Source organism: Perca fluviatilis, chromosome 9 (genome assembly GCF_010015445.1).
Source record: "Perca fluviatilis chromosome 9, GENO_Pfluv_1.0, whole genome shotgun sequence".
Lineage (NCBI taxonomy): Eukaryota > Metazoa > Chordata > Actinopteri > Perciformes > Percidae > Perca > Perca fluviatilis.
The window spans coordinates 13,732,790-13,745,997 of record NC_053120.1 but is presented as its reverse complement, the minus strand read 5'-3'; the positions used below and the strand labels follow the sequence as shown (position 1 = coordinate 13,745,997).

General features: G+C 40.5%; 1 protein-coding gene and 1 long non-coding RNA gene across 5 annotated transcripts in view; one reads left to right on the top strand and one right to left on the bottom strand.

The window, feature by feature from the left end:
• The window catches only part of LOC120565805, a 42,706-nt gene that overhangs the window by 1,075 nt on the left and 28,423 nt on the right, over positions 1–13,208 (bottom strand). The gene's annotated exons all lie outside the window — the stretch shown is intronic.
• Positions 1,218–11,818, top strand: LOC120565803 (sentrin-specific protease 1-like). Of its 4 annotated transcripts, none has more exons than XM_039811833.1 (10): positions 1,219–1,359; positions 2,317–4,125; positions 4,935–5,040; positions 5,186–5,333; positions 5,524–5,571; positions 5,949–6,026; positions 8,586–8,723; positions 9,405–9,488; positions 9,984–10,034; positions 10,369–11,818. In XM_039811833.1, exons 2-10 carry the CDS (start codon positions 2,601–2,603, stop codon positions 10,477–10,479), a joined length of 2,289 nt encoding a protein of 762 aa, XP_039667767.1. In that variant the 5' UTR covers positions 1,219–1,359; positions 2,317–2,600; the 3' UTR covers positions 10,480–11,818. The 4 variants fall into 4 exon arrangements, with proteins under 4 accessions (XP_039667770.1, XP_039667769.1, XP_039667767.1 ...); XM_039811834.1 differs by lacking the exon at positions 1,219–1,359 and adding an exon at positions 1,374–1,494; XM_039811836.1 differs by lacking the exons at positions 9,984–10,034; positions 10,369–11,818 and adding an exon at positions 8,862–8,936 and having other exon boundaries at positions 1,218–1,359.

Genomic DNA, 13,208 nt, shown 5'->3' with positions numbered 1-13,208 from the left:
ATTTTTTTCTATTTTTGTATTAAAAGCATTTTCCAAATGACTCCACTTGGCATTAGTGCCACTGCGCTGCAGCAATGCAGGACATGTATGTGAAAAGTCAGACTCCTTGCATGGCTGCATCTGTACATGTTTGGTGTTTAGATGGGACTAATCAGGTCATCTCTAAGCATCTCACATCACTTGAGCCAAATGACACTTGTAAAGAGACTTATAATGCCTGTTGTTTTTGATCATGCAAGTAGAGAATGATATAGCACTGACCTTGTGTACAAATAGAAATGTATAGCAACAGACTGACTGATTTTATTTTAATGCATAATCTGCTACATTATTTTTGAAGCCAGTGGGTCTGAGTTGGTGAGCTAAAGCCTTGAGCTCAAATATATTTTAATATTTTATTCATATGTTTTAAAAAAAAAAGCTAATTCTTCACTCAAATTGGTCTGAATTTGCTTGTTTGACATATTTGTGCCTTGTGCAGCATTACTTTGGATTATGGTACACCTAGTCTCACTTTATCAGTCCATCCTCCACACGGTACACCCCTTTTACTAAACAATAATATGTGTCATTTTTACACAGTAAATATATACCTGTAGTAGATTTCTTTGTTAACAAAAGTCATGGCATTACTTTGAAAAGGTGGGAAATTGCTGGTGTCAAGCAACCAGTAGACCTATTTATAATGTTAATTCTCTCTATGCAACCTCTATGACATTTTACTGTTGATAATTATGTACTTAATTCCTTTACTTTTTTACCTTTAGTTTTATTTATTGTTTTCCTGTTTTAGTGTTTTGTAATTAAAGATTATCAAGATACATTGTGTTTTGTGTCAGTGATCTGGTGGTTAGAAATTATGATAACAGTTTGTATCACATTTAGCATTATATTTAAAATAATATTTTGCCATTGTTTTCCTTGTCCCACTGTTTTCCTTTTTTTGCTATGGCAACACAGACTCATTTACATGTATTTACAATTTAAACAGGAAGTATATTGTTGTAGATGTTCTTGTCGTCTCTTTTAAAATTCAAAACGGCTGCGATATTTTATGGCTAAATAGTCGAAGTAAGAAGATTAAAAGGAAAGACATGAAGCGGAATTTGAAGGTTATTGGATTATATAACAAAGTATAAATAACTGTTAAAAAAGACATATTATAACAAACAGTAGAGGGCAGCGATACGCCGTTCAAGTACAAGAAGAAAGAATTTGAATGTTACTTCTGGAGATCATCGAAAGCATTCGGACCTATTCGGACGCTGAGACCGACGCCGTGACGCAATCAATAAGCGACGACAGCTTGAATTGTTTATTCAAATCGTGGTCAGACGAAACTGTTATTTCATAGACAAGGTACTGTATAATGATTACTTTGTCCCCTCTTTTTGTCATGCTTTTGGCTTATATTCTACATCACGTCAGATACAGATTCGCAGCTCCTCTTCTGTCTTTAGACGCCTCCAGCTTCCTAATGAAAATGGAGGAAATGTGTGTATACGCTGCTTTGTGGTTTCGCCTGTGTTTTGGCTGCAGCTAGCTAACTTAGCTTAGCTAGCCTTCAGGGAATGACTAACTTATGCAAAACTTTGTAAAATGCGATTACGGTACCTTGAACTAGTTAAATTATCGGATGGCACGTTATATTCTTAAATTTTGTGTGTGCATGCGCCAGCAGCCTGGTGCCCAATGTCACTAACATCACCTGAGCTAACGTAACGTTTGTTTTTATTAAACATAATAACTTAGCTAATTGATTTTCGGAATTTTACCATACGCTGGAAAATACGTTAGAGACGACAAGCAAAGCTGCTAATGGCTATTTTATCTGCATATACTGATTATTTTCAGCTCAACAATTGTCGCTGCTATGTTGCTAACCTCAGCTAACAACGAGTTTCGCTTCCGAACGAAATAACACCCCTTTTTAAAAATGTGAAAGTAACGTTACTAAATGCACAAAATGTCAGTTGACTGCTTGTTGTGTAGTCGGGATATCTTTTGCGCAGTTAGTTGCAAGCTCAAACAAATTAACCACATACTGTATCTGAACAGTAATCCACCTGTTAATTCACGAAAACATCACTGTAGTTGCTCCTTCAGTTTTGCAATTGTCTCAAACAGTAATGTTAAATGAATATGGTTTCCTGCTGAATATGGAAAAGATTGTTTTTATTTTATTTTAAATAATGAGCCATGATTGTCACATTTAAACCACAATTCATTTATTTGAGGAGCTTGCTAACATATCTTTCATTGGCTTCGATTCTCTCTCCCTGTTTCTTCCTCTAAATTTCCACTTGCTCTAATTAGGAGACCATGGTGGTGTTACTATTCCATCCACATCACTGAGGAACACTTGATATCTGCCATGTTCTAATCTGCTGTCTAGTCAATGAGCTCTACGGTGGGAACAACTTTTTTTCTACACACGAAAAACACTTTACTGAAGAATTCCTGAAGGGAAGCGTCAGGCTAACAACCAAGGAAGGAACAAACCACAGCACCTGAAATCCACCCGACCAAAGGGAAGGAAAGGACAGGAGTGTGGGGAGGGATGTGTTGGGGATGGGGTTGATGAGCCAAAGGAGGACGTCATGGTTCACAGCAGCGCTGCATCCCCAGTGAAAACAACACCATCAGCATCACCTCATTTAACTGTTGCTGCTAAAGCAGCTCCACCTCTAGTGCCTCCCTCTGGAGATACTACAGATCAGGACCTAACACAAACCAATCTCCTCACCCCAAACCTTGCCTCCAACTCAGACTTGACCCAGCCCTTTACTTCAACTCCTGCTGAACCAGATCCCCCTGTTGTAACCCCAGCAAAAGCACTTACTACTAACTCAAGCCCAGCATCAGCCTGGTCCTCTCCACAGACACCTAGCACCACTCAGAACCCACTACTCAATGGCCGTACATCAGGCAGAAAGAGGACTCCTAAGGCATGTGACTGCTGTGGCCCCAACAGTAAAGGACACAATGCCCGAACCTTGGGCAGAGGGAAGGGAAGAGGAAGAGGGAGAGGGAGGGGGGCCGGCAAGGACCTTAGGGACACCCCAAAAAGGAAAGTGGATGGCCAGCTGACAGGTTTTAAATGTTTTGATTTGACCAAGGAGATGGTAGAGGAAGCCGAAGATGAAGGTGACAGATTTGAGAAGGTGCAAAGGACTGAAGTAGTGGCTGCTACTAAGTCACAAACACCTGTTGCTCCCCCTGTCACAGTCTCCCTGCAGGATGGACCAATAACGAGCTATGTTGCTCCAGAGAAAAGGAATGCGCCAAAAAAGGAAGACATGTTGATAGAAGGGTCAGGGGGGAGAGGAGGTGGAGATAGCAGGACTGTGGAGAAGGTATTGTCGGGAATGGCAGGCAGGGCAGCACCAGTAGTTAGAGGGAGGGGGAAGGTGGGAGTGGTGGGAGCTATGTCTGCATCTAAAACGGAAGTAGAAGTTGAAATAAAAAGGGGATGTTTAGGTGGTGTTGTCATCAGTTCTAAAATTGATGCCCTAGCTCCATTAGTGTTTGTGCAGAGGCCAGGGCAAAACAAAGATGCAAAACTGGACCATGGAGAGCAGACTGACCCCAGCTCAGTTAAGTCTCCATTAGTAAATGGAGGCACGGTAAACCTAAGTGACACTGAGCCTGAAGAGGAGGCGAAGGAGGGTAACATGGTCAAGTGTGAAATGAAAAATGGACTAATTTCTGTTTCGCAGCAGTTGGGTCCTGCTTCAAGGTCAGGATCTCCCCAGGACCTGGACTCTGGGATGCAGGTGGACAAGACTCCTGACAGAACAGACTCATTGTCTGTACCAGTAACTCTGTCCAACGGAAATGTCCCCACACCAAGAAATGACAACCACTGCTCCACACTTATGGAGGTGGAAACTTCTCATCCAGCTATGGTTGCTCCTCCATTCCAAGGCTATATCACAGTGTGCAGAATGCAGCACAGCTGGGCATTAAGAGACCACGGGCTGTACTGTCAGCCTGGAACCTGGGAGAGGGAGGGGATGGAAGAAGTTCGGGGCAAAGAACAGTCAGAAGTAACAAACGGACAAGAGATGGATGGAGAGCAACAGAATAAAGAAACCCTGGAGCAGCTTACTGATATGATCCACGGTAAGATGCATTACATTTTTCGAAATGAAGCAATGTAAATCATTGATCTTGTTACACACAGACTGGAAGAAGTAAGTGCTGAGGATAGCACTTTTTCTGTCATATGACGTTCATAAAATGTGGCTTTTTTTCATGAAACATTTAAACACAGAACTTTTATGGAATATTTTCTTATTTTGAAAATAAGATCTGAATATTCTGGGTAAGACCTAAAATGATTGGTAGTCAAGACAATTTTTGAAGCTGATCTTTTCATTTATTGTTGTGACTTGGTTATCAAGAATAATACTAAAAACAGTCCAGAAAGCCAAGAGATATTTTTGCCTTCAGGACAGACTTAATTTAACTCTGATTCACCAAGGTTTTCACATGGGCATGAACAAATCGGTCATCTGCACGTTTCATGGATCAGAAATGGGAATTGCATTTTTCTCTTTTACAAGAGACAACACGCAGTTCTGTCCTCTTGGAATAAAGTTTTGTCTTTTTGTTGCGGGGCAGCATGTTGTTGGCATAACTAATGTTTGCAAATGAAAAACTGCAAGCAAAAACTGGTTCAGTGACAAGTGGCAAAGGTTGTGCAAATATCAGCAGTGAGTATGTTACTTGAGTTAATTCCACAGAAATGTAACTGCTTGAATGCATTAGCACACAGACCTGAACAGACGGTTCTGTGGTTGTCAGCATTGGATTCAGAATCTGTTTTGTGAATTTGGGTTTTAACACCAGAGAAAACAAAACTGCTCATCTTCCGAACATCTTCCGTTTGTTATTTAGCTTACCGATCATATACGTATCCTCTCTTTCAGAGTTTCTGGAGAGCTTCTACATGAAGTACGGCAGTTTCACTCCTCTCAGTGAGACTGATGTCCTGGAATACCTAAAGAAGAAAGGCAACTCTGACCTCAGCAATAGGTTAGTCCATGCACACACACACTTGTGGCATCTCTTTCCGTCTCTGAGCTTGTCATATTCCTTTAAATGTCCTTAAAGGTATAATAAACAATTCAGATGTTAGTATAAAAATTCTACTGCATTTCTCCTCTTGTTTTTCTTTTAGGGGACTGGACATCAAAAGAGAGATAAATCGGTATAGGGCGGGACTAGCCTCTGCTCCTATTGCGGGCTTCATGGTGTCGTATAACAAACACACCCTGGGTCTGGAGGACCTTAGTACGCTGGAGGAACAGAACTGGCTTAATGACCAGGTAAAGACAGATTGAGGGTTGTACAGCTACAGAAAAGCATTCTTGCAACTATCTCACTTCTTCCTACACTGTCTGGCCTTCTGACACAAAAATCACTTCAAAGGTTGAATCAATAATGAAAAGATTTCTTAGTTTAGTTTTAGTGATGTTGGACAGTCTTACATTGAAACTGTTCTCTTTGGCTGTTTAGATTATCAACATGTATGGAGAACTCATCATGGAGGCCACACAACACAAGGTAAGTGATGGTGTGTTCGTACACTTAAAATGCTAATTTGTAATGATATAGAATGGGATATGAAATATACAAAGGTCTCACTGTAGGAGTCTAAAATTGTATTACATTGTTGTTTGAGACTCTTGAGATTTGTCACAGAAGTAAAGGCTGGACTACAATAGAGCTGTTTGGAGCAGTTTGTGAACAGTGTTTTCTGTTGGAGATGGTAAATTTCTTTGGGGTGGACTTTGGGCTTTTTTACTTTGTAAACCTATAACGTGCACAAAAAGATATATAACAAAATAAAGGAAAGGGAAAAAGCCAAAAAGCATGATATGAGCACTTTAATAAATGTATGCATGGAATTTTGACTGTGTAATGTTATTTCTCTCTCTCAGGTTCATTTTTTCAACAGCTTTTTCCACAAGCAGCTGGTTGCCAAGGGTTATGATGGTGTGAAGAGATGGACTAAAAAAGTAAGGAGGAAGATGGAACAGTTTGGAGTTTAGCCATTTTTCTATTATTTTGACAGTATCGCTAATAGCTGAATTTTAATGTCACTATTTTATTTTTCGTTTTTTAATTTATTTGCCTCTCAGAGTCAGGGCTTGGCAGCAGCCATTGCCCAGTTGCTGCAAGAAACTAGATTTCACTGTCAACCATTTTTGTGTCTGTTAAAAGTATGTTGTGAAATATGTTAAAGGGGTGATAGAATGCAGAACCGATTTTACCCTGTCATAGTTGAGTAACGACAGTTCGGTGGGTAAATAGGACATACATAGAAGCTCAAAGTCCCACTGACACCCCTTTACTATGAAAATCTCATATTTTGAAACTGCCGCTGAAAACGGGCGAATCCCAACAAAGCTGAGTTGCTTACGCAAGCATCTCAAAATCCGGAACCTTAAGAGAACAGTCACGCCCCAACATTTACATAGGTACACAACTGACCTGAGAGATCAGGTAGTCTTCTGAATCTAGCTAGGTCACGCAGATCTCTGCTATTCCATTACAAAATTCACTTCTGAAACTTTTTTATGCGAAATCAACCATATAAAGCTCAAATATGGCCGCTTTACGAAAATGGATGGCTAATTGCAAATTTTCTCCGACTGTGTGTCGGAGTTTAGTGCCGGTGTTGGTGCTGCCTGGGTTGCTACATGACGCCCTGACCGCAAGTGTCAGCGAGCTTGTTCGCCGCGCAGTCTTTTACCGCAGCCGCCGGGTTCCAGTTAATCTTATAATGGGTATGTGTGTTGAGTTATTTAAAGAAACAATCGGGAAATAAACGCCTCTTGTCCGCGAGTCTCATTGATAGAGCCGCGGTGAGATGGAGTCCATCAATGAGAGCTAGCTAGCCTCCTCCTAACTCTGACATTCACAAAAATACATTCAATTGAAATCCGAAATCGGACAAGTGTTAGCTAAGCTTTGTAAGACCTTGAGGAACCTGTAATATTCATGCTGTGACGAAATTCAAACTGTAAATATACTTTAGTTATGCGAAAGTGAGCAAGCTGCGATATTTCCCCATTGTAATGAACGGGACATATAGCAAGCAGCTGCTCATCCTACAAAGACGCCTTGCGTTCATAAAAATGCCTTAAAATCAAATCGGACACAACGGTTAGCTTTATAAGACATTGGGGAATGATGTTATATAAGTGGCGTGACGAAATTCAAACTGTAAATATAATTTAGTTATGGCGACAGTGTAGCTAGCTAGCTGCGGTATTTCCCCATTGTAATGAATGGGACATATTGCAAGCAGCTGCTCGTCCTACAAAGACGCCTCACGTTCATAAAAATGCCTTAAAATCAAAGTGGCGTGACGAAATTCAAACCGTAAATATATTAGAGTTATGCCGGCAGCTGGCCGCGGAGCCCCGTAGTGCAGTATCCACAAAGGGTGACTTTGCCCTGGGTATGGAGCCCAGCAGGCTGCCGCTTTCTCGTCAGACTGTGTGGAGCTCCTAAAGTCCGACACGTCTTACCAAATTTGCAATTAGCCATCAAATTTTGTAAAACGGCCCATATTTCAGCTTTATATAGTTGATTTCTCGCTTAAAAAAGTATCAGAAGTGAATTTGGTAATAAAACATCGCAGTGTCTGGAATATGAGATTCTGTCGCTTCTCTAATGTATGTGTATTGGGGATTTGCTCAACCAATCAGCGCGCGTCTCTAATATGTGCGTATGGCAAGTCGCTCAACCAATCAGCCCGCAGCTCATCTAAATATTCATGACCATAACATATTTGGAAGAAAAGCTCTTGTTACAAATAGGGCCAAAACACAGGGATGCATAAGGGCCAAATAAAATATAACCAGGCCATTTTCAGCCCAACCAATGTTACATACCCCATTAGGAGACCATAAGGAACAGTGTGAAATACCCTATATAATCATTCTATCACCCCTTTAAGTAATTCAGTAGTTTTAATCCTTGATGTTCCACTTCCGGGATTGCTCTGGTGCCACAGGAAATACCGCCGGATGCATGTATGTCCATTTCCTTCTGCTTTCTTTGTGTTGGAATTTTAAACTCCGGTGGATTTATGAGGACTATGGTTGACTGCTCCTCAGATCTGTGAAGGGTAAATCAGACAGCTAGCTAGCCTATGTGTCGAATCTGAGTTTTCTCTCGCACAACTATTTTACAGCGGCTCCGTGCGGACCTTAGCACCGCCCAATGACGATTGTGATTGGTTTAAAAAATGGTAATAAACCAGAGCACGTTTTTCTCCCGTCCCAGAATGCTATGTGGAGTAGCCAGACCCTCCTCCGCTCTGCAGCGTGTGGATGGTCTGGCACAGCAAGACTAGTAATTCAGTAACCACCTTACTGTTTAGCTGTGCAAGTAAAGTAGGTCAAAAAATGATATAGTGCCAAACAGAAATGCTGAAAAGACGTTTTTTGTCCTGTAGATGGTGACTTTTGGAAGTATTGCCAAATAATCTGACAGTTGGTAGACATCTGCATTATTTGTCTTGGATATCTAATTTGCGTGTATGTCAATTTGTTGGATTCTTTTAGGTTGACCTGTTCTCCAAGTGGCTGCTGCTATTTCCCATCCATTTAGAAATCCATTGGTCTCTCATCACCGTCACCATGGCAACCAAAACCATCAGTTACTACGACAGCCAAGGCATCGTCTTCAGACACACCACAGATGTGAGTGCCTCTGTGCTTGTTGATGTCTTTGGGCAGTAGCTCATTGTTTCAGATTTTTAATGATTTAAAATCTCTGGGCGGAACAAACAAGATCATCAGTAATCCAGCTTTTCTGCTCTCTGCTCTGATAAATTATAGGACCATCAATTCCTGGCGAGAGACGCCACACGATGAATAGTTGTTTTTTCACTTTGATGTCGGTAGCAGCAGATAGTCAGTATGCGCCAGTTTCTTTGGAAATCCAGGTTTTTCATCATAAGGCTGTAATAGTATGCAGAGCATACTATGATAGTAAATGAGTGGACCAATTTGTGAAAGACAAAATTCTGACACCAAACCATACATTTACCTGTTTAAATTTAGCTTCTCTTCTCACGGATGCTTAACAAAGCATGGCACCAATAGCCCCACCTTGTGGCCACCCGCTGAACTGCTTAAAGTGTTGATTTTAGCCCTCTTTACCTTCCACTTTCTAAAACTATCTCAATGCTTGCGCAATCCACACAGTAATCTGGAGTCTGAATTGAAATTTAATTTTGTTGAAAATATTAAATTTGTTCAACGTTTATAAAATCCAATAAATACTGTAACAGTGGAAATGTGGAAGTACTGACATGTTTGATAGTCCTTTGCACCATTTTCAGCACAACTCTGTCCTCTGTGTGTGTGCTTTCCTGTCAGAACATTATGAAGTACCTTCAGTCTGAAGCCAGAGAGAAGCAACAGACGGCTTTCCAGAAAGGCTGGAAGGTTACCATCATCAAGGTAACCCTGAACCCTGACTGACATGCTGTGTTCACCTTGTGTCCTGAAAACATTTATATTGCCCAGCACAGTTGATTTCTGTAAAATGAAAATAGTGCCAAGTTAATCTATGATTAACAGAAGACTCAGAAATACAATGTAAAATACAATAACAAGGACATTGTCTGTTAAAGGTGACAACATAATTCTAACATACCTTCAGGTCACTGACAGTTTTATTTATTAATGCAAGTGAGTGACCAAACACATTAATTTTTTTGTAGTCCTTATTGTGGTTTCTTGAATCAGTAGTTTCTTTTGATCACCATATGAACCATGAACAATACAATACAAGTTACTGCCACACTTTTTTTCCCAGTAATTTTTTCTTAATTACTGTCTCACTCCAAAGTCAAACATATACTATAGTAAATGCATAGGGAAACATTTCAGTCCAGAAGCTGTAACTGTGGCATCTTTTGTCCCCTGCTTCACTGTGACTTGTTGACTCCTCAGGGTATTCCTCAGCAGAAAAACGACAGTGACTGTGGAGTTTTTGTCCTCGAGGTGAGACATTATTTTTTTTTCCACCTTTACCGCTGTCTTGTCCTTCATTTATCACCTATTTTTCTTTTTTTCTTTTCCTCATCCCCTGTCCCTGTTTGCCCCCTCGCTTCACTTTATCTGTCTTTTTCCCCCCCCCCAGAAATAGAAATAAAATATAGCTGTGTCTCCAGTGTGTCTTTCCCGCCCCAGGTTTCTACATTAATGTGATCATTGCTCAGTCTCCAAGGGGCACGAAAGACACTTGAGAGAAGCTTCTGTCATTGTCCACATTTAATATGGCAACTTTAGCTGTGATTGTGGATAACTTTCCCTCACTGTCTTTTCTTTCTGTCAGTACTGCCGTTGTCTCTCGGTGAAGCAGCCTCTGCTGTTCAGACAGGAGGACATGCCGCGCATCCGCAAGAGAATTCACAAGGAGCTGTGTGACTGTCGTCTCAACGTTTGAACGAGAATGGATAATGGTCGCTTACACTCACTGACCGCTCACCTGGTTACATGAGACGTGGCCTGTGTCACTGACAAGCTAACACAACGCGGCCATCCGTATTCCAGGGACCATAACTGCCAATCTGCCTGTTTGACTGACAGCAGAGTGGCTGCACATTTGGACTTTTGGAGTTTAATAACAGTCCGTAGCAGAGCAGATTTTTACTTGCAAAGAACTACTGATGTGGCCCCCTACTGACCCACAGAAATACTGGACCCATACCCATCAGGTTGTTTTTGCGTTTTACATTTACCTTTCCCAGTGAAATTCAAACAAATGGCCAAATGGATACAATGGAGCTCTGAATTGGAATGGGAACACATGCGTTGGACCAGCCTGGACCAATGGGACGAACCTTGCATCCCAAATGGAGTGGCCTTACCTCCCAGATGGCCATTTTAGCCTGAATAACATTTTTAACTGTTTATTTTATGCTGGCCTTCACAGCAGTATCATTGCAGTTTCTAACATGTTTAATAAAGTTAGGATTTTTTGATTCAGTGGACCAACCATTCACTTAAAACTTGAAGGTTTGAGTTGGTTTTGTTCTCTTGGACTACTGATATTTGCACAGTTAGAGGCCTATCCATTGAAGAGTCTAGAATACCAACTGAATGTACTGATCACATATTCTTCCTGGCTGCCTCACAGGGTGGAGACGTAACACCGTACAGGTTAATGGCACATTTTGGCTGAGGCTTGAAACAGGGACTATATTTTAAGGCAGATATTTGTTTGAAGTATCAGATTTTGGAACCTTACTTTCAATAATTTCTGATTAAAATTCCAGTTTTTCCACCACATTATTTCCTGCTTATTTTGTTTTGCTGTGATCACATCCATATGATTGCATTTGTATTGTTCTGCCTTTTCAGCTGAAAGCCATTGTTTGACTTTACATTTGAATCCATCTATTTTGGTTGAAAACAGAGTCTCATGCAGGTTAGTAAATTTCATGTCCGCTATAAAGCTAGATGCTGATGTGAGGACCCCGGTTTTGGTATTAGCAAAGCAGTCAAGGCCTCCTGCTTCACAAGGGCGCATTAACACAGGAGTAGAAAGTTGTAGTTACAGAGTGGCCTCTTAACAGAGAAACAAGTGGACCTCAGTTATTTTTATTAAATCTTCTGTCCAACCTAGATTTTGTTGTTATATTCAGTTATAAATGTATTTACAGATTGTATTGTACTTTTATTGGCCTACTACAGTATATGCTTGCTATTGCTTAAACCTAGAATTGTTTCTGGGCTGTTTTTATTGTTATTAAAAGGCCAATATTGCTGGGAATTGTTTTGCAGCTTTTGTCTTAAGTATTTTTTATTGAGTAGTGCACTGGGGTGACAAAAAAAAAAAAAAAATGCTGAAACGTGGATGTAACGACATATAGTGACAGGATGGATTATATCTTTTAAGTGTTATTTGAGGTTTATCCCAACACACACACACACACACAATCATAATCCAAAATCAATCCAGCAGCACCTGTTTCAAACATTTCTCCTTTTATCAGATGTCCTTGAGATCCAGTACAGATAGAAAAGAAATGTCCCTGCAAAAAGGAAGAAGAGGAATTGACTCAGTTCTGATATCAATACAATTCTGGGGAATATACAGTAAATTATTTTCGGTGAGCGTGTGACGGCAGTGACCTTCAAATTAAACCTGTCCTTCCACCACTGATAGTGTGACTTCAAAGATATCCTATCTTCTTATCAATCTTATCTCCGCATCAAAGTCTCATCAAAATCTTTGAGTTTAGTTTATCTTTTTTCTATAGGAAAGTAATCTATTATCGGGATTAGATCTCTGCATTAGTGGCTGATTGAAAACCTAAAGCATCTATGTCAGGGGTCTCCAACCTTTCTTCATCTAAGGACTACTTTAAAATAACGAAAGTGAGTGGCCAAGAACTACCTGCATCACATTGCTTACATTTATTTACATAACACACATAAGCTGAAAGAAGCTACTGTTTGCTGAAATTGCAATACCCAAAGCTTATGAAAAATCTTAGCTTCACGTCAAGGTTCATGACTATTTTACACTTCTTTTAGCCCACATAGTTAGCTACATCACTGAAAATAGTCCCATCAGGGTCCAAGAAAAAGTTGGCTACCTATTAACCTTTAATATCGTGGTCATTTTGTGTCTCAGTTTGTCAACCTATTGGCGAGCTTCCGGTAGCTCACGAGCTACTTCTTGGAATTTGTGAAAGATCAATTTACTGTGGTTGGGGCCTACTGCATTACTACATCATTACCAGAAGATGGGGCCATATATATCAATGATTAACACCTCACCATGGTCATCTTTTTATTTATTCTTCTTGGCACCTATCCAGAGCACAAGGTCAGAAACATGTCAGTGGCCCTGGAGCTGGATTGAGGTTGAGTGTGTTGCTCGAGTAGTTATGCAAGTCTGATTATTTTAGTGCTACATACTTTGATGTCGTAATTAGCATTACACAGGCCTGTAATTTAGTTGATCTAGCTAGTTGATAGAGTACAGCTTTATGCTAATTGTGTGCATTAAATAAAGGGAAGTTCCAGTTTGAGATTACTGCTTGGGCTTCACCATCTCAGCCTGTGGGGAGTGTTTTCTTCATGGTTAGGGGATTGTTAAAGTCATTAGGATTCATCTGGGATCCATGCATGTCTGTTCAAGGCAAAACATCCATTAAATGTTTT

Coding starts and splice junctions, on each gene's coding strand:
- LOC120565803 (XM_039811833.1), top strand. CDS start 2,601: ATGGTTCACAGCAGCGCTGCATCCCCAGTGAAAACAACACCATCAGCA. Junction 6,027..8,585: donor TGAAGAGATGGACTAAAAAA/GTAAGGAGGAAG, acceptor GGATTCTTTTAG/GTTGACCTGTTCTCCAAGTG. Junction 10,035..10,368: donor GTGGAGTTTTTGTCCTCGAG/GTGAGACATTAT, acceptor TCTTTCTGTCAG/TACTGCCGTTGTCTCTCGGT.